At 34.0% G+C, this 20,981-nt stretch overlaps 1 protein-coding gene across 1 annotated transcript in view; it reads left to right on the top strand.

Annotated features, from left to right (window-relative positions):
- The first annotated feature begins 1,043 nt into the window (after nucleotides 1–1,043).
- The window catches only part of TBC1D32 (TBC1 domain family, member 32), an 84,657-nt gene continuing 64,719 nt past the window's right edge, over nucleotides 1,044–20,981 (top strand). Inside the window, exons 1-16 of the mRNA XM_009999205.1 lie at nucleotides 1,044–1,198; nucleotides 4,915–5,076; nucleotides 6,585–6,762; nucleotides 7,398–7,469; nucleotides 8,654–8,779; nucleotides 10,059–10,137; nucleotides 10,292–10,392; nucleotides 10,478–10,539; nucleotides 11,032–11,176; nucleotides 11,905–11,964; nucleotides 13,362–13,461; nucleotides 13,736–13,873; nucleotides 15,236–15,328; nucleotides 15,576–15,718; nucleotides 18,712–18,836; nucleotides 19,858–20,059. Of these exons, the coding sequence (XP_009997507.1) occupies nucleotides 1,044–1,198; nucleotides 4,915–5,076; nucleotides 6,585–6,762; nucleotides 7,398–7,469; nucleotides 8,654–8,779; nucleotides 10,059–10,137; nucleotides 10,292–10,392; nucleotides 10,478–10,539; nucleotides 11,032–11,176; nucleotides 11,905–11,964; nucleotides 13,362–13,461; nucleotides 13,736–13,873; nucleotides 15,236–15,328; nucleotides 15,576–15,718; nucleotides 18,712–18,836; nucleotides 19,858–20,059 (1,941 nt within the window). The remainder of the gene's footprint in view (nucleotides 1,199–4,914; nucleotides 5,077–6,584; nucleotides 6,763–7,397; nucleotides 7,470–8,653; nucleotides 8,780–10,058; nucleotides 10,138–10,291; nucleotides 10,393–10,477; nucleotides 10,540–11,031; nucleotides 11,177–11,904; nucleotides 11,965–13,361; nucleotides 13,462–13,735; nucleotides 13,874–15,235; nucleotides 15,329–15,575; nucleotides 15,719–18,711; nucleotides 18,837–19,857; nucleotides 20,060–20,981) is intronic.

Raw genomic sequence — 20,981 nt, 5'->3', positions numbered from 1 at the left:
CCAGAGAACTGGTGCTAGCTCCAGGAACGGTTACCTTTCCTAAAGTGTAACTCTTCCAGCTGGTGCCATCTGGCTTTGATTTTTTTGTTAGTTAATACTGTTTAAGTCTGAAGAAGTGATTTATTATATTGTCTCTACCAAGTGTGCATATTGTTTATGCACAGGTGCTGAGAGAATCTTTGACTTAAAAAAAAAATAAAAAATCAAAGGCCTCTAAAACGTTCTTAGGCAAAATACTAGAAATATGTAAGCTAGAACTTCCATCAGGCGTTGAAAGTATTCCTTGGCATATAAAGAACTTTTAAGCCATTTGTTTAGGTTAATTAATTAATCAAGATAGAAGTGGGCATTTGAAGTTTTTTGCAACCTTGAAAACTAAACTGCTGTGACCTTGTCTTCTGGACTTGACACATATTTGCAGTTTCTCACTGCAAATTCTCGCTGGCATATTTGCCAGTTTTTCCTGGTAGTTGAAGTGTTAAATTGGCAGGAATCTGTCAGGTCACTGCAGTTGATTACCCCAGGGAAATTAAACAGTTCTGACAATCACACCTGGTCCCTGTTTCTTGCAAAAACTGCCAGCACCTTCAATCATGAATACGGCAACAGGGATCCAAAAATCAAAACTCGATAGTGCTGTGGCTGAGAAACTGAGAGACTTATGGAGGTTTCTCATTAAGATACAGTAATTACATCTGTAAGAAAAAAAAAATATGATGTAGTCTTTTGCCTATTTGATAGGCAAGTCCTCAAGCAAAAATGAACAGGAATAGTCAGGATTTTCTTAATACAACATCCTGTTTAAGAATACTGAACTAATAGGAGGTTTATAAAAAAATATTTTATTCTAATTTATCTGAAGATAAGCCTTATGAATTGTTTTCTGTCTGTGGTCATGTATTTTGATAGCATAACATCATGTTGTTGATTAACAGGAAAAAAGTGGCAATTTAAGGGGCTTATTCTTTTCTTACCATCTTCAGGGGAGGAAAAAAAAAACAACACTAAGAAAGCATGTTACTCTTTATGTTTGCGTTACACAGATGTCTCACTTTACAAGCGAAGATGAAGCTCTGTTACAGTCTATGCTTAGGCAATTTCTGCAGAGTGTGAAGGAGAAAATCACTGGGGCCCCATCAGTAGAATGTGCAGAAGAGATTCTCTTGCATTTGGAGGAAACAGATGAGAATTTTCACAAGTAATTTTTTTTTTTTTTCTATTTCTAATATTTTGAAGGAGGTGAAACATGTTGAACTATATTATTCTTGGGAAATGTTTATGATTTAAATTGCTGTGTGAATGTGTATGGATTTTTATATATATATATTTATTTTTTTCCTGTCACTAATCAGCTTTCAAAAGATGCTAATATAGAGAATAAAATTAATTTTGCGATTTTTCTGTTTATTTTTTTTTCCTCCACTCTTGATAATACTTTATTTTTACTGTAATGAGAAATTGTGAGCTGTTTGTGAGAGAGGAACTTAAAAAGCTACCTAACTTATCCAACTCTGATGCCTGTGTACATGTAATGTACTAAGTACACAGGGAAACAGAAGCTAGAAGAAATCCTCACTGAAGGCTGTCAGTGGTTTTGATACCTGCTAGACAATATAATTTTGTTTTTCAAAATAAGGTAGATTTTCAGAAGCATAGCAGGCTTACATATTGATTGTTTTGTCTGGCTTGTATTATTGAACCCTTATATATCTTAGCAGGTAGTGGTTCTTTTAATTTATGTTTTAAATAAAGCAGAAATGTATCCTCATCGCAGTTTTTTTAGAATCAGACTTGACAGTGTGACCTCACTTGCATCTAACCTACATTTCTGGAGTCTATGCTTCCCTTTTCATGATATTCTGAGCTGTTAGGGGTTTTTACTACATGGAAGATTTTTAGCATGGATTTATGACAAGTCAAAAGAATATCAAGCTGAAATTATCTTGAATACTTTTAAATAAAGGTCAGAGTTCTGTGTCCTGACTTTTTGAGAAAGCTGGTTCCCTGCCATTGTTTATTTTTTTTTTTCATAAGTGGCACTATCTCCATGCTCTTAAATATGCCTAGTGTTTAGCATTGCTTTGTCAGTGGCAGAAGTTAGGAAAAAATAATTAAAATAGAGCTTGAGTTATCTAAAATTTCACTGTAACTTTAAAACTTTGATGCTTTTGTGTCTTATGAAGATGTTTAATGCTTTAAAATATGTTTTAAATCAATTTTGATTTGTATCAGATAACACTGTTGGTAGCCTTGTGAATTTTGAGCACCAGGTTAGGAGATGACAAGCATGAGAGTAAAAAAAAGTTAGCTACAGAGATATCAAAGTTAAAAATTAGATCTAATTTTGAAAGGAAAACGTTTTTATGTTACAGTTAAAATAACCCCAAACAACTAAAAAAAATATTTGTCAGTATTTCTGCTGAGGACTGATTAAGAGGATACCCAGGATGAGGGAGTAAAGTCTACAACTGGAGGAAACTGTGTGTACATAGCTTTCCCCATTAGGACAGTGAAATCGTGCCACCCATCACTCTGGCATCTCAAAAAATTTGTGATCCTTTATTTTAATGAGTAAAGTTTGAACTTGCGTTTAATGGAAAATCAACTGTTGCTTTAAATACAGAATGTGAATATTGCTCTCTAGCACTGGAATATTTCTAGAGGTATTCTAGTCTTGTTCAGTACCCATGGCTGTATAGATTGGTTTTCATTGAAGGATAGAGGTCGTATGGTAAATTATTAGTGATGCCATTAAGAAACTTTCTCCTTGAGCCTTAACCTGTCCATCCAGACTGGAAGCTCCTTTATTAGTAGTGTATGCTTTTGTATTGTACAATACGCTAGTTCAGCTCAGCATTTTAGCAGCACTGTTTGTGCTTTATGGTTATTTTGTCTCAATAATCTTAGCAGATTTGGAGACCTTTGTTCACACTACAATGTAGATAAGGCAGAAACACAGGGTCCTGAGAAAGCAAATGAACAGGCAAATTGAATTAATATCAAAATCTGTGTGCAGTAGTAGAAGTCAGGATTTTTAACAACATAAGTAGCATGGTTTTTCTTTTATTTTTTCATTAAATTGGAGTTGTAGAGGTTTTTTGGATTTTTTTTTTTTTTTCCTGGTTGAAAGACCAAGGGACAAGGGGAAACTGCACCAAGCTACAATGCAGGAAGTTCCACCTCAATACGAGGAAAAACTTCTTTACTGTGAGGGTGATGGAGCACTGGGATGGGCTGCTCAGAGAGGTTATGGAGTCCACATTCAAACCCCCCTGGACACGTTCCTGTGTGATGTGTTCTGGGTGACCCTGCTCTGGCAGGGGGGCTAGACTAGATGATCTTTTGAGGTCCCTTCCAACCCCTATGATTCTATGAACCAGATCAGTCTAACTTGATTCTGCATGTGGAGAAGTAGTTCTATTGTTTCTGAAACACATATTTGTTACAAAATATTTTTAAGCTGGAAAAATGATGCAGAAGATCAAGGCTGAGACATCAAGAAGGCATAAACTTAGTGGCCTGAGTAACGATGTGATTGCCAAATTTCAGTGTGAAACAATACCCTGGAAATGTTACTGTCATAAAACAACTGAAAGGAATTTTTATGAAAGCTTTCATTCAGTGGAGCGTTGTGTGCAGTTTCATTATTGCAGAAGTAAAAAGCTGGCTTTGAAGACAAATGAAAATGCAGACAAACATGCTTGCATCTTTCTTGAGATGTATTTCTGTTACTTTCATTGAGAAGAATGATGTAGGAATGTAAATAAGTGGGGAAAAAAAAAAGTCTGTTACAGCTGATAGAACCTGAGGTAGACAATCCAATGAAGAAGTAAGTATAGTGATACAAGACAGAGTTTTCTGTCGTTTTGTTTTGGTTTTAATATCTTGAAAGTAGGCATTTATTTTTCAAATCCAAGTAAAAGCTGCTGCCTGTTGTAACAGCTGCTTTTATTTACATTTTTATTTTATAGCTTTGGACTGTACCTACATGGTGAACTAACTTTTCAGTTTTAATTTTTCTCACTCTTTATCCAAATTAACACAAAGTAGTCATGCATCTGCATTTGGTTTAATGAAAATATAATCGTGCATGTACTGTGTATGCATGATTGCTTTTTTGTGTGTTTCCGTTTGCCTTGTCCCTTATACAAATCAGACTAACACAAAAAATGTTAATATATCCTGCACACTACGTTTTAACAATTTCTACAGTTAATACAGAGTCTGAGGACTAAAGGAGGGTCTTTTATTTGAAATCCCCCTCTGATTATTCCTTTGTTTAAAACATTTGTATTATCTAATAAAAAAAAATACAAAGTGCCAATTCCTTTAATGTAACATGGGCATGTAATCACAGCTAGTTTGTCCATTTGACTGAGTGAGATCTTCTGCATCCTGTCATGAAATAGACTTTGACAAGCCTGGGACATACTCATTGGTAGAATTTGTAAACTGTGCTTTTGGTGTTTCTTCTCATTTTTGTATGTGCACTGCATAAATAGTAATACCAGATGAATATACCATAACACAGTGCTACATTCGGGATGCTCCAAGTAAGGTTCCTTTGGAAAAATTTTCATTTAAGATTTTTGTCTAAACTGTTAACTGCTTGTATGTGCAGATTTTTACATATAGAAGAAGCATAAAGAGAAAATAGAAACTATTTGTTATTGTTTCTTCCTGGAATATGCTAATAGCTACCATATCAAAGAAAACCAAACTTTATTGTGTGGGGTTTTGTTTTGTTTTGTTTTTTACACTATTGAGGTTTATTTCTCTGCAAGTTGTAAGCCTTTACCTTAAAGTAAAAGTTCTGCTGGGAGAGAAGATAGCTAATGTTAATAAAACGTTGAAGATATTTAATTTTGAGCTCAAGGAAATATGTTACATTGTAATTTTGTGTTTTTGCTGCAGCTATGAGTTTGTGAAATACCTTAGACAATATATTAATAATATAGTGGGATCTGTGATTGAAGAAGAAACAGAAAAGTGTACTTCTGCTCAAAGTCAAGGTGAAGTATCTGGCTATGATACACTTGTCCAACATGTTACTAAGAAGACCCGTGAATCAAAAGAGTGAGTAAATACATGTATTCCACAGTTTATTTTTTTCTCCTTCTCTGTCTTCCTTTCTCCTTTCCAGAACTTTTTCTGAAAAAATAAATTCTGAACCAGTGGGTAACAAAAGTGATGTTTTGCTTTAAAAAATCAGTGGTAAACTGTTCTGATAGTCCTTCCTACATTGCAATTTGTCATTCTTTATCTCACTTATATATATATGTTCTAGCCACTAAAACAATTTTATGCATGACTTCAGATGCGTTTTTATTGCACAATCTGAATTTCATCTCCATCTGTATTTTTAGTGGAACTAGCATTTTACTGTGGTGCTTGTTATTTACTGTGTATCCTCAGTAAGAAAGGGATTAAAAATACTGTATGTTTCTGGTCTGTAAGATTTTCTCTCTTTTCAGAAGCTTTCTTACCTAGAAGTACAGAAAATTACATTTTGTGAACAACACTTTTATAGGGTCTTTTTCTTCTCACTTGTCCACAAACATTCTGAACTCTGATCAAGCATTATTTGGTCTCGCTATGATGATTCTGATATCGTTTCAGGATTATTCAGGGTTCCAGTATTGTTCCTTGCAATTACTAATTTTTTGTGATAGGTAGTATGCCTAAAGGTATTTATGGAGAAATATGTATTAAGGAATTTAATCAACCACACTTGACATTTATTTCCACCTAGAAAATAGATGTTAGGGTGACTGTTTTTTTTTCAAATTATGCTGTTTGTGTCTTTTTTTGTTTTGAGAATCAGGTTCATGTTAAAGTTGGTAGAAGAAGCTCCATTGAACTACATATGTCTGTATCTTATATTTCTAATTTGAGAGGTAGGAGGATATTAAAGCACAATAAGGTAATTTATATCTTTGGTGACTGTAAAATAAGTAATAGTTGCCTTAGGTAAAAAATAATTTGGAATATAGTATCAACATTTTACAATAGGATACTTTTCTGAAGAGCTTTTCTTTTTAATTTCTTCCTTGTGGATATTATTATTCTTCAATTTATGTAGCTTACAAAAACCCTGGTTTTGTTTAAGGCAAATTACTTTGTGTGCATGACTTGTACTCAAAATCTTGAGTCAGGCTGATGTGTTCTCTTGTGCTGGTTCTGCTTGAGGCTTATAGCAGAAGAAAAATTGCATTTTGAATTTGAAGAAACACAAACAGTAACCAGGATGAGAACTGGCCTGTTTTCTCTGCCTTTTGGTGGATTCACATTGTTCCTTCTTAAGAATGTTCCTTCTTAACAACTTCCCAGAACAGGATTATGTTAGTCGTATTTCATTGAATGGTTTTAGAAGGGCAAAAAGAATGTTATTATAATTTAAAATATGAAGTTATCTGATACTCATCTTGATACTCATCTTGGATTTGCATTCTGTTTTCATTTGCCTAAATTCAGTGAGTTTGGGTCCAAGTAGTATTATGTCATACTCAGTTATAATTTAGTGATTTAAAAAAATCCCAACTGATATTTATGCTCTTTAATATTAAAATCCTCTTTATTTGAAGGTATGGGGATATGATACATGCCTTGAAGAATGTCATGATGGTTGTGGTAGAATCTTTGATTAACAAGTTTGAAGAAGATCGGATACGTAGTAATGAGCTGGATAATAAAACAAAGAAAGAACGTCAGAGTGGCTATTATACAGACAACTGTTCTGACAGTGACTCCTCATTCAACCAAGTACAGTGTGTTTTGTCTCCCTGTTACAAAACAAGAATATTACTGCAAAATTGTTAGGTTTCTGCCAGTGGTGACTGGGAAGCAGCCCTAGATTAACCCTTCCTATCTTCGATACATTCTAAAACAAATTAACTTTTCTTTCACTCTGAAGTATGAAGCTTATAGTTGCTGTCTAGACAGTGTATGCTAGATGAGATTAATATGATGTCCATATGCTCTAAAGTACCCATGGCAATACTGCATAGAAAAAAAGAGAAAATAAAGGTAAAAGCAATACATCATATGACTTACTGTGATTTTACTTTAGGAGCCAAGTAATATGCAGTTCATTTGCAGACTACTGCACTATGCTGTATTATTTATGGAATGAATTATTATAAGCAGTTTTCTGAAGATATGGGAAACTTTTAAGTAAAGTAAAGCCAAATAAGTAACAAGAACCTGTTGCCATCAATTTAACTTCAGGCAAATGGTAGAAAAACATTTAGAATGTTGACTTTAATGTTAAATTAGTATAAATGTTGAAGTCCTAATTATTAAAAGTAAATTAGATATCAGAAAGACTAATGATTGTAATCTTCTGCTGTTTAGTTTAATAAAATATTCTAATGATCATATTATAATATGTATTACAGAGTTATACATTTATGAGTCAAGAACAATTGCAGCTGCTTGTAGAAAGGCTTGACCCTATTCAGCCTAAGGAAGTAAGTTTCCAAGAAGAAACAAAATATTAATAAAAATTAATGTATATGGCTTATTGGAAAAAAAATACTGTATGTAAGAGTTTATGTGTACCTATGTGGAACTTTGTCTTTTTCTTTCATATATCTTAGCTTCAGTGCAGCAGCTGCTCTGTAGTGCAGTATTTCACTGTTCATAACCATCTCTTTCAAAAGCTAGTGTTACAGCAAGTATAATTTTGTGGGGGGTTTTTTGTTTGTTTGTTTTGTTAGGAGTATCTGTGCTAGAGATGGGCATTTTTAGTTTGAAAAAAGTGGTTCTGTGAAAAATAATTACTTTCCTGTACACGTGCCCCTTGCCCTTCTTGGTAACTTCTATGTTATCCTTTGTGCTATCCCTGTCAGAAGAGAGAGGTGGCTGCTGATTTGCCAACAAGCTGCTGCCAGATGGAGTATATAAAGCGCAAGTTAAGTTTGCCTTCCTGCCACTGGCAGTACTAATTTGGGTCTCTAACCACCAGTCAGCACCAGCTGCTGATATTTTTGAAGCTTGGAGAAATATAATTTTGAGAGTGCTGTCTCAGAAAGGTTTGTTTGAGATTGTTTGGCAGTTGAAAAAGGCATAGTAGATGAGAACTGGAATATACATTGTGGTAAAGTTTTCTTAGAAAAACAGGTAAAAAATCTGAAGCTGTTAAAATTTCCTACAGTTTATTTCAGTAAAATGACATAAATTGCTAGGGATTACAGTTGTCTAAAAACAGAACAAAAAAGTTATTTGAAATTACATAGCTTATAATGCTGACAGAAATTCAGCAGTAGGACATAGTGTTTGTAACTAGTTCCAGTTTCCCTTGCTGATTTTTTAGAGAGCTGCTAGGCACAGGTAGCATTTGTGGATAGTTTCTGATACTCCCTGTTAAAAAAAAAAAAAAAATTAATCCCAGCAGAAAATGAGCATAATCCTTGCATCCAGTATTGAAAACTTGTATAAAATGGCTTTGTTGCTGCTTCAAATGCTTTTGTTTGCTTGTTTTCTCAGTGATGTGTTTTGTCTAAATCACCATGAAAACATAAGTATTTTTTAATTCCTTGTGTGTTCTACAGCCCAATCCTGTTCCTTCCCTTCTCCAAATTATATTGTAAATTACGTATTTGAGGGGTTGCTGTGAACAGATTTGTGGTGGTTTTCTTTTTATCCTCTTCAGGTTCGCCAAGAAGCATTGCAGACACTGTGCTGTGCCCCTCCCTCTGATATACTGAGCTCTGAGAGTTGGCCACAACTGCGTAAACATCTGACGATGTCTCTGTCAGATCCTGATGCAGCATTTAGTGTAAGCTAGTGTTTAGTAATTAATTAACTCATGTAAGCTAATGTGTTTAGCTATCAGATGTGTAGTCTTAGCAAAGAGTACTAGAGAGGGGTAAGAAGTTACACATGTATTAAGAGTAGTCCAGCAGAGTCCTAAGATACTTTATTACTTGTGGATGTATCAGATAAACTTTTTTTTGAAGTAAAAGAATTACATGATTCTGGTAGATCTTGATTTGAAGTCTTACTACAGGATTTCAGTAGGATTTTTAGAGACTTGAATACTCATTTACATATCTTTTGAAGGGAATAAATAGGTTTAAATCAGGTTCGCCAAGAAGCATTGCAGACACTGTGCTGTGCCCCTCCCTCTGATATACTGAGCTCTGAGAGTTGGCCACAACTGCGTAAACATCTGACGATGTCTCTGTCAGATCCTGATGCAGCATTTAGTGTAAGCTAGTGTTTAGTAATTAATTAACTCATGTAAGCTAATGTGTTTAGCTATCAGATGTGTAGTCTTAGCAAAGAGTACTAGAGAGGGGTAAGAAGTTACACATGTATTAAGAGTAGTCCAGCAGAGTCCTAAGATACTTTATTACTTGTGGATGTATCAGATAAACTTTTTTTTGAAGTAAAAGAATTACATGATTCTGGTAGATCTTGATTTGAAGTCTTACTACAGGATTTCAGTAGGATTTTTAGAGACTTGAATACTCATTTACATATCTTTTGAAGGGAATAAATAGGTTTAAATATCTTTTGAAGGGAATAAATAGGTTTAAATGTCTTAGCAAACAGACATAAAAAAAAGAAGACAAAACTTCTATAAAATGTCATGTTGGTGTTGCCTATTTAAGTCAGTAATAAGTTCCACAATTATGAGAAAATGTTACATTGTAATATTCCACAGGCACTGTTGAGGGGGGAAAAAAGAGGCAGTTGCTTAAACTGCTTTTTCAGTATTTATTATGCCAATTAATCCCTTAATTAAAAAAAACAAACAAACATTATTTTCAAATAAATATATACATTAATGTTTGCGGTAAAGTATAGTAATATTCCCTGATCTGCTTCTTTGTTTCACAGTTTCTCTTTGTCCTGTTAGTTAAAGTATTTGAATAAAATTTCCTTTGAAGGTTTTTGTGGTCCCAAACTGCATATTTTTTAAAACATCTGCTTCACTTCTGTGGATATCTGAACAATATGTAATATTAAGAGTAATGCCACTACATATTGATTATTTACTCTATTAATACACAGACAACTATGTAATACATTTGTTGCTTTTTCTCCCGTAGGAGAAAATTCTTAGGTTCTATGCAAAAGCCTTTTCTTCTTCTCCATTTAATATGACAAGAGAAGTCTATACAAGTTTAGGTATGTACATTTACTTGCATTTAAGACTTCATAAGTCATGTACTTGCTAAAAATATATAAATATTCTGCAGAATAAAATTAAGCTGTATAATAGTTTGTTTTGCCACTATTATAATGAAGGTAAGGTGGTTTTTTCCCTTTTTATTTTTTTTAGCGAGACACCTGGAGCTCTACTTTCTTTCTGGAGAATACTGTCTTTGTATTTCAGCTGGTCTGGATGTATCTAACACAGACATAAATCGTTTACTTAAAAAGGTATAAATAAACTTTCCATGCCTTTTTTGTCATTACTGAAACATCATGCATTATTTACTTTTAACTGTAATAATTATGTTTTCAGGTCCGCCTTTTAAACGAGTATCAAAAGGAAGCTCCCTCTTCCTGGATCCGTCATCCAGAAAAGTATGTAACCTTCACAAACTTGTCACTTTTTAAAAATGATTTTTGATATATTATTGGATGCATATAATTTTAGCAAAAATTTGATTACAGGATACACAGATGATTGGCTAGTGATAAGGGAGAAATATAAATAAAGGGAGGGAAAGACAAATATGGAAGTTGCATAGGAGTAGTCATGGGTCCTATTAAAGTGCTTGCTAAGCTTTTGAAGGGTTCTAAGTAGTTTTTAAGGAAAAAATGTGGATGTTTTACAAAGTAACAAGTGTAAAAATATGTAATAATGTAGAAGAATACGCAATGTATATTGTTACTAATTTTATTGATACTAATGGAAGGAATTAATATCCTTACCAGATCAAGTTAAACATTTGATATTTATGATTTATCTGAACAGTGAGGTTTTACCAGAAATTTTTTCCTAAGTATTACTGGTGGAAAGATTTAAGTGATTTTTGTTTTCTGTTCATTTTTTTTTCCTGTTTGTATTTTAAGGTACATGGAAGAAGTAGTAGAGAGTACCTTGTCACTAATGTCAGTAAAACATGAGCCTAATCATCCTACCACTTCAGATTTTTTGAATCCAGTCTATTTCTTGGCTCTGCTAGATATTAAAGCAACATGGTTTAAAAAGTGGATGGTAAGCAAAAATACCCAATCCAACAACCCTTAGCTTTTTCATGTCTGACAGGTATTTTGAAAAGTTTGATTTATGACTGTTATTATCACATACCTATTGTGACTTGAAAACAGCCTGTAATGAGCACTGTAATTAAGGAAATCTGAGGTTTTTTTAGGCATTTATATCCTTTGCCCTTTAACACTATTCCATTTCTATTTAGTTATTAGTTTTCGTAAAATTTCTGAGAACTTACTGCCCTTTGGGACTGCAGTCCCTTTGTCATGAATGACTGATAGTTGTCAAAACATGCAGCTAATTTTCTGGAAGAGTGATGAGCATGGAAGTACAGTTATATATGATATGCTGCGCAGAAATTGCTAACCTCTAGTAGACATTAGAGTTTTTTTGCAGCCTACCATGTGTAAACATATAATTTACGATTCACATGAAAATGTCAAAACATGTAGTCTAGCATTCCAGTGTAGTAACTATTTTTCTGTTTGCTGCATGTTCTGCTTCACATTGTTGTAATTACATAATATTTTTTGTCTTCTTAAATGTATTGCAAATAAAAAGCTCAGTTGAGGATAATGCTGGTTTACACAAGCTGGAATTCAATACACTGAATATGTATTGATCCTGTGCACAGAATCTCTAATAGAACAAAATTGGAGATAACTTCTCTTTCTTATTTGAAGAATAGAACTTATTTTCTTAAACTTGACATTAGGTCTTTGTCGTTTTAGCATGCGTATTACAGCAGAGCAGTGGTCCTTAGGCTTTTGGAAAAGAAATACAAAACTTTGGTAAGTATTACTCAAGGAAAGTTTACTTTGAACTTACTCTTGCTTTGCATGTTGTGGGTTTTTTTCCTCCTTTTGTCAGAGCTGTTCCATGTTGTTAGCTTGATGAACCTTTTTGATTTTTTATTTTTTTTTTCGTTTCTCTTTGCATATAACAGTGATTAATTTAAGCAAAGACAGGTATGTAGCCAGCTCTGAGTAAGGGGAAATTTGAACATTTTATAGCAGATGTTTAATTAGGATTATTTATATATTCTTTATGTTGCATTTGTATTTAGAATTATTTCTGACAATGTATAAAAATAGAAAATGGTGCATGAAAGAATATGAAACTTCTGGGCTGAATTTGGATTTTTTTATGAGAAGAGATTAAAAAACCAACATTGTGTTAAGTTTTAAGGATTCAAAATATCAGCAAAATAAATTGTACTGGAACAACATCTTAATTAATCAAGGTGTTAATCCTGTCACATGCTCTGGGGAGATCACTGGGATGAGTTTTATTGTTTTTAGTAAGACCAATACAGATGTGGGATCCATTCATAGAGACAACTTTGGCTAAGTTTTGTAAAATCTTGTAATATGAATGAAATATAATGTAAAATACATGTAACTGATAAAAAGTTAAGATGGGAGACTTATGTTAAGAAGTTAAGATGATACAGACAACTGTAAAAGACTTTGGCCTTGTTTATCTGTATGCATAGATTAAAGCATGTTTCATGTGACAAAAGATTTAGAACAGGAAGCTTATTGGCAGGGTAGTCTAATCTACTTTATAAGCATATAGTAAACATGCAATTAAGTATTTTTCTTATTTTATATATATATTTTACTTACAGCTATGAATAAATCTTAGCAGCTCCAAACTGTAATAAATCTAAATGTATTGCTTTGTTAATGTTATTATTAATTTCTAAATCCATGCTGACATTTTTTTAACTTTAATATACATTGATTAGTTGGTAATGCTGTTATGATGATACAGCATTTCTGGAAAGAACAGTAATAGCACTGACAGCACCCAACAACCAAACTTACAGTTTATTAAGTGCGTTCAAGTTTTTCATGTGTGGAAAATGAAAATCTTCTATAGTAAGGACAGTATGGCAATCGCAGATTGCCATTAACTTCTCAAAACGCTTGCATGTTCTCCGTACTCTTCTCATAGATTGTCGAAATGCTTCTGGTAGTGTGATAATGTAATAATAATGGCAATGTGTTTTAATAGCCCTGTGAAAATTTTCTTCCTAACCCATACAAGGCACTGAAACATGAAGTAATTGCAGCATAGTGGATACTTAGGTTTTTGTGTTAAAGTACAGTGCTTGGATACAATAGGGAGTGACTTGATTGTAAAATACTATTTTATAATTTTGGTTGTTGTTTTTTTTCCCCAGATTAATGCAGCTGTTCAGCAATGTTTTGATTATTTGGAATTTTGCAAGGCAGGAGTTAAGAGAAATTCCAGAGCCAATGACTTTTCCCAGCATTATTGTAGTGAGTATCTTTGTATGTTTTGCATTATGTGCACATACATCCACGTTCTCTAGGTCTTTGAGAATACTGTCTCAAGAGAAAGACATTCTATCTGTTCTTTTTCTTCTCAAAATCATGCATATCTGTCTTTTCAGACAAAACTAATAGTGATGGTTGGTTGCTTAAGCTGTCTGCCTTTTATACAAAATGGTGTATTAATGTGACAGGTAGTCGCTAGGTACTTCAGAGTAAACTAAAAGAGTCAAATTCTAATTGTTTTGTTTTCTTGTTAAAGGTGATAAGCAAAACTTTTCTTACACTGGACCGGAATTGCAGTACATCTATTTTGTTCATTCACTGTGCCTTTTAGGAAGATTGTTGATCTATAAGCAAGGCCGAAATCTCTTCCCGGTACAGCTGAAAAATAAAAAAGGTAAGAGGAGAGCTGAGGAAAATGGAACCTGTTGAGCAACACCTTACTCATACTTGATACACATTTCCAGTGCAATATTGTGGACACCATAGGACAACACTTTCTTCAACAATTCTGTGCCTAGAAACATTTCTTAAAATTTGATATAGGTAGTTTTGGGCATCCACACAGTTTCTTACTCTTTGATGGATGTGACTCAACGGATTGTTTTTACTCTTCTGATGAATATATTAATTTGATGTTGAAGGAGGATTGTTTAAGTGAATCAGTCTTTCTAGGTTTGTTTAACATCTTTTTGTCAAACCCAGTGATGGAATTGGTTGGAAGAGACACATGTCCAGGAACCAAAACAGTTTTTCAAGTGTGAAACAAAATCAGTATTTCAAGCTAATTTAAAATTGAAAATAATTGCTCTGAGCTTAACCTATTAATACAATTATGGTAAAGCAATGGTAGAGTAAGTTGGTACCTGTGAAACAGGGGTGTTAATAAGGACAGAAGACACACATGGAAACAGCCCTTGAACATCCAGAGGAATATGCATATAGTGATAACATTGTGCAGGGTTGGCAAATTCAAGTGAATGAGAACAATTGTAGTGTTCCATTACATTAGTATCTCTATTCATTCAGTGTAGAATTCAAAACATGACTGGATACTAATTCTGAAACTTGTCTTTTAAAGGTATTTTGTCCCTTTAGTTTGAAAATGGGGACTTAATAAATCCAATGTAGGACTGTTGTGAGGAAGAAACACAAATCAAGTGCTTTTGTCATTGAAGGATTATCTGTATAGCATAATTCAAGCATTATCTATTGGTGATGGTTGCTTTTTTCTGTCCCCTACAAAAATAATACTCACCATCTGTGTTCATAATAGTGTCTTTCTCAGCTTCATAAATAGCAACCCTTTCCACACCAGTTGTCTGGTATATTAACATAATTACATGAAACTTGCAGGAATACTTCCCAGACTGCATTTGGCTACATGTTTGTTGTCTGACAGCTTGTCTCATATCCAGTTGTTTCACTTAATCCAATAGCAAGGCAATGCATTTTCCTACAGCCATTTGTATTCAGCATTCTCAAACTTTGGCTGCCGTTTGTTTCAGTGAAAGACATAGTAGAATTACAATTGGCTGAATTAGGAGCGAGATCAAGCCTTATAAGTTGATCGTTAAATACTTTGGTATAGTCCCCAGGTCCATGCATGTCCTTTGCTTTATCAGTTATGCATATGTTCTTTTCCTCAGTAAAGCAAAGCCTTGTTTACATATGTTGACAATTATTTATTTATTTTTTTAAATCAACAGTGCAGTTTTATTTGCTGAGGACTTTCCTCTTTTTTTTTTGTTTTTAATAGATAGTGTATCCGTAACTGATTTGTTGGTATTATTTACCCAGCTTATTTATTACTCTCCAAGTTACCCAAAGACAGCTTTGGCAGCACATACAGGTAAATATTTATTTTTAATATATGCTAATATATATAATTATAATAAAGCATGTGGTGACTTCTTTTGCAGTTTTTTAATTTGGGTCTTCCGTTTGTGCAGATTTTTTCTCTTCCCTTCCTCCCTTTTATTCTATCTGTGTTAAATTGGTACTTATCAAAATTATAATTCAGAAGCATCTACATGAGCAGCTACATAGATGTGTTTCTGTAAATTAACTTACAAACAAATATTTCTTGTATTCAGCAGACAGTTATTCTCCAACAAGTCTTGTTATGGAGATTCTGCAAGTTTTTTGTGATCAAACAGAACGTGCTGCTGAATGTTTATATAAAGATGCAGTGATAGATGCTCTCCTTCATCCTGTTCAAAGCTTACTGAGTGGCACAGAGGTTTGTAGTAATCTTCCAAATAACTTTTAAATGCATACAATTTTATTATTGTTCTGTATTTTCTATGTAAAAGATTTATTTTGTCACATGGTAACTTCTGTAGTATTTTCTACTTTAGCCATTACAGTATGCCTTAAATAATGTAGGCTGTCATGGTGATTGGTCTTACAAACTTAGATTTCTTGAATTCTTGTGAATAGTAGCAAAAATTGTGGTGTAATGAGACCATTCCTTTGGAAATATCACATTGTTTAACTTTTATTTTTTCTTTGAATGTTTTTGTGTGTCTTTTGGATGCTTATTTGCTCTACATGCTATTTTAAAGGCAACCTACTTTTATCCCTTTCTAAATTCAGCTGGCAACTTGAAGTTAAGTAATCTCAGTAGTCAGTATAGGTAAAATATGTATTTCATAATTAAAAATTACTATTTTCTGATTTTGGTAAAAAGGAAGAGTTTGGTTTTGGGTTGAATTTACTTCCTGAGACTTGGGCGTGGAAATACAATCTGGATTCCTAACTTGAATACCTCATCTAGGTCCTTAAAATTGATTTTTTTCAGTATGCTCCTGATTATTTTCTCCATGCAGTTTGTTGATTTTCAGAAAAGACTTCATTCCTTATAATATTTTTACCTATACAAAAATATTCCAATGCTATTTCAAAAGTGTAAACAGTTTCCAAGTAGATATTTTAAAATGTCTATTTCTCTAAAGCTAACAACCATAGTCCTGCAGAAATTTGATCACGTCAAAAATTCATCTCTTCTGGGTACAGTAGCGTTACTTCTACATTCATAAGGCTTTTGGATGCTTTTGGAAGATGAACACTGAAATGGTCTTGTTGCTACTCTGCATTGCAAAAATTTAGTGCAATTTTTTTTCATATACAAAGAATGACTGAGTCTGCATGCGCTTTGAACACTGATAGTCAACTTTAAAAACAGTAGGCTTTGATTTCATTGGTTTGCTGTGATGGAGGCCTCTGTAATCCCCCAGGCAATCTCTATGGTCACATGGTATTCTAAACATATACAGCTGTCTCTCTTCTGTATTATATACATTATTAGTAAAAAACCCAACAGACTCAATGTTTAACAATTCTTCTTTCTTGTTGGTTGGTTGGTTCGTTTGTTTCCTGGCATGCTCAGCTGTCTCTCATAGCTTGCTGAACTCCTAACACATTGTAAACCTTCCTGTGACTTAATAACTGGTCTGTTTAAGGAAAGAAGACATGATCTGGAATATTTAATGCACAGTAGCTGTAGTAGATTGCTTATGTGTTATGAATCTGGTATAGGTCATATTTGTTCTAATGGAGGTGCAGATTTTGTATTGCTTCTGGCAAACTATAGCTAGAAAAGGTAGACCATGTCAGAGTGACCCTTTTTCTCTTTTACAAGAATTTGAACTGTTTTTTCTTCCCAACCAAACCACTGGCACTTCTTAAATACCCAGAAATTCTAATGTTGGACTGCAATACTGGACCATGCCTGTCACGTATCTTTCTTCTGCTAGGGCTGGGTAGCACTGGAGCTGTGTTTGGGGCTCTTTGGTTTTATAGTGGGCCTAATGAGCAAACACAGCTCTGTTATTTTACATTTGAGCTCTGCCTTTACTTAGGTAAGTGAAAGCCTTATTGCCTTTTAAGCTGAGTAGTATTGTGAATCTGCAGGAGAGAAGGGAGGAGAAACTGTGGCTATAAGCAGGAGTTCTCAGAAGAATCAGTTTGTGGGCAGCAGTATTGACCTTTTTGGGCTCTCTAGCCTCTGAGTTGCTGCTGAAGCATAGCTGATGCAGAACATTGCATTCACATTTTAAATAAAAAAGTAGGTGTTTTGCACAAGGGAATCATCATAATAACACTCTTGAAAAAGCTGTGACAGCACAGTATGTTCATTTCTTAGAATCCTGAACAATGATTCCCAGTAACCTAAGAAAAAAGATCAAGACTCTGTATCACTGAAAATTTAAACTAAAAAACTGAAGTAGAAATGTTATTTTCTCTTGGGTTACCTTGACCACCAGCATTAATAGTAAATTCCTTAAATTTTAAAGTAGGAAGACTATTTATTCTTCTTTTGTACATTATATAAAATACAGAGCTACCTGTGAGAGAAGAAGTTGGAGTTGGATTGCATAGCATTTAAAAAAAATAATTTCTCTTGTGAGTCCAGCTGTCCTAGGTGAATTAAGGAAGAGTGAAAAAGATTTAAGCAGTGGACTTCAACTTCAGGAGAGTGCTGCTTTATTCCCCATTCTGACATACTAGATACTTAACAAGCATTACCAGGAACAGTAATCCTCCTCTTGGCTGCTCCCTGACAGATTCTTCTTGAAGTACCCATGTTCTGCTTGTTTACTATTGGAATATTTGTCTTCACTTAGTAATGAGCAGTGACCAATTCAGCATTAATTCAGGTAGTACATTCATCAGTGATTGTACCAGACCCAACAGTCTAAGTCCCACTGCTGAATGTTAAAGTATACTTGATTACAGCCTAGTTGGACATACATGGTGCTCTAAAGTGAATAAGGAATTGGCAGATGACTTTTGCTTTGCTGCAACGGGGAGTAATTTCCTCAGAATTCCAAAGTTGTTTTGACCTACTGCAGCCTAGAAGTGAGTTGGACACAAAAGATCTTGAGAGCCAAAATTCTAGCCAAGTTGTTGCCAATGCAAATGCAGCAATGGAAAAGCCTTTCCACATTCATGGTGGGAAAAGAGAAAAGGGGTTTAGAAATGTCTGTTCTCTGTATCTATGCTGTCACTGAACTTCAGCCATAATCATTAAATCATTAAAAGTGACCATTATGGTCATTTGTAATGAAGATTTCTATGTGATGGCATTTGAACACAGGCTGTTTACCTATTTTGTTTAAGCCATGAGCAGTCATCAGAAAGGTAGCCTTCAGGTTCTGCATACATAAGCCTGACTTGAATGAACAGCTTTCACAAAAGCACTGAATTGAGAACTTTTTTTCTTCCAAAAAGGCGCATATAAACTGTCTTGAAAACACCTTAATAGACATAGCTGATATTTTGGCAAGGATTGCAGCTGCAGAAGGTGGTCTTTCTGTTCTTCTTTATGGAGAAAATGAAAAACTTGCTAAAGACAGGTAAGAGTGCTTTAACAAATATCATTAGTGATACTTCAATGGATTACATTAGTCTTCTGAGACTCATTTTCTTTCATTGGTCTGTAACATGGAATGCTTATGTTTGGAGTAAAATGTATGATTATCAAGTAAAGTGGTGTTTTAGAGAATGTATTAAGGAGACATTTAAGGGTATAACTGGGTGAAATGAAAATTTAAATAAATACTTTTATTAAGGGACATTTCAATAATTTACTTGTTTTTCTTATTCATGTCAGAGCTTCCATTTTTCTGAATGTAGTTCCATTATATTCATAGTCCTGCTGCTCCAGCCAAAGACCTCTCTTCTGTTTTCTGTTTTTAGAATAAGTATTAAAAATCAACCTACTTTATTGAAAGAACATATTTAATCTACCATTCACTTTTCAGTATATCTAATAGAAACAGAACCTGTATGAGAAGCTGACATTCTTAACGTGGTACCTAACCTAGGATCTGTGTGGTCCTGTGGGTAGTATATTGTTAGTTGGTGATAAATCTTGAAACAGGGCAGTAAAATCAAGACTAGCCTTAAAAAATATCAAAGCTTCAGGTCATGAAAATGTTATGGAATGTATGTCTTCTAGGTGGAGGGATCTAAGAAGTTGCATGTGTTTTTAAGGGAGGTTAGATGTAAAAGTGCTTTGGAGAAAGAGTTGTCCTTTCCATTGCAAGCCTAAAAGAGTTAAGAAGGAGAGTACAAGATAGGAAGAAGGACAAATTTTACCTTTTAGTGATATCATTAACACTGATTAAGCAGAAGCTAAAATTATTGTATTGCTACTTTTCCTGTAGACCTGTAGCCAAAATAAAATCCCTTGCTGTACGTTTCTTCTGTCAAGTGTTACAAGTTATGATATAGTTTGCCCCTCCATAATGGGTCATAGTTTTTTTCCAGTTTCTTTTCCCCTAGAAAAATGTAAATAAGTTTACTCAGAGGATTTGTTTCAAGGCTTATTGATGACTACAAAGCAACATTTTAAAAGTGTTGTTTTATTTCTAGTCCTACAGCTGTTCATGTCATTGTTCAGTTTACAAAGAAACTTCTTCATGACAACATTTCTCTTTTATCTGGATCTGAGACATTGCCAGTTGTTAAAGGAGCTTTCATTTTTGTATGTCGTCAGATATACAGAAATTGTGAAGGACTGCAAATGCTAATTCCCTATGGCTTGCATGAATCAATAGGAGAGGCCTGGAAAAAGGTAAATCTTGTTTAGAATTGGGAAAATTGGAAAAAATCTTTGCTGTAATAGTTTCAGCTTATGTAATAGTTCTTTGTTTCAGGTTGTTTATATTTTAGAACAGTTCAAAGTGGCTTTAAACTGTTCTGAAATTGAAATTCTGCTTTTCACATTTTCCTTCTGTGTGAGAACCCAGCAGAAACCTAGAGAGTTCTGTGCCTTAAGATTAAACCAGGAGATCTCAAGATGCACTGACACACCTACCAATCATAGATCGTCTCCTTTCTAAATGTCATGCTAGAGATCACCTGATGTCATGATAGTCAGTGTCTATCACAGCTCTGGTCTTCTTCTTACAAGGATATTCCAAATATTTAACTTAAATAGTTAGACGCAATTTATGCCAGAGAGTCTCAGGAGACTATAATGAGAAGTGCCAGACAAGACTTCCTGCCTTACCTGTATACTTGGGTATTTTATGAAGTGTAGTCTCTACTTCAGAGTATGAAGAGTTAAGAATTCTTCTGTATTACTATAAAAATTAGTGAAGATGGGAAAATGACAGCAGAGACTGCAAGGGCAGTTTTAAAAAAGTTCACAGGCAAAATTGCAACAAATGTTTGAATCATTACAGTAATATCAGCAGCATTTAGGTAAGGGTGACATACATAGCTTCAAATTCAGCTTCCAGCTAAGCTGAAAGCATATTTAAAATATAGGTATTAGAACTCTTAGTGGAAAACCAAAATTTAGGTGTGTTGTTTCACTTTATACTGAAAAGTGGAACAGTCTCTTTTTTTTTTTTTATCTTTTTCTTCCAGTGATTGTAAAATATTTTCTTAGAGAAGGATCAGACCAAGCTGGAAAAAAAAATACGGCAAAACCCTGCAAGATTCTTTTTAGAGGTGAGGACATAGGAGAAAGACTGAATGCAAGGGAAAGA

Source organism: Chaetura pelagica, unplaced genomic scaffold (genome assembly GCF_000747805.2).
Source record: "Chaetura pelagica isolate M959 unplaced genomic scaffold, ChaPel_1.0 scaffold90, whole genome shotgun sequence".
NCBI classification, from domain to species: domain Eukaryota; kingdom Metazoa; phylum Chordata; class Aves; order Apodiformes; family Apodidae; genus Chaetura; species Chaetura pelagica.
The sequence above is the reverse complement of the archived record's forward strand: the minus strand, read 5'-3'. Positions and strand labels throughout refer to the sequence as shown.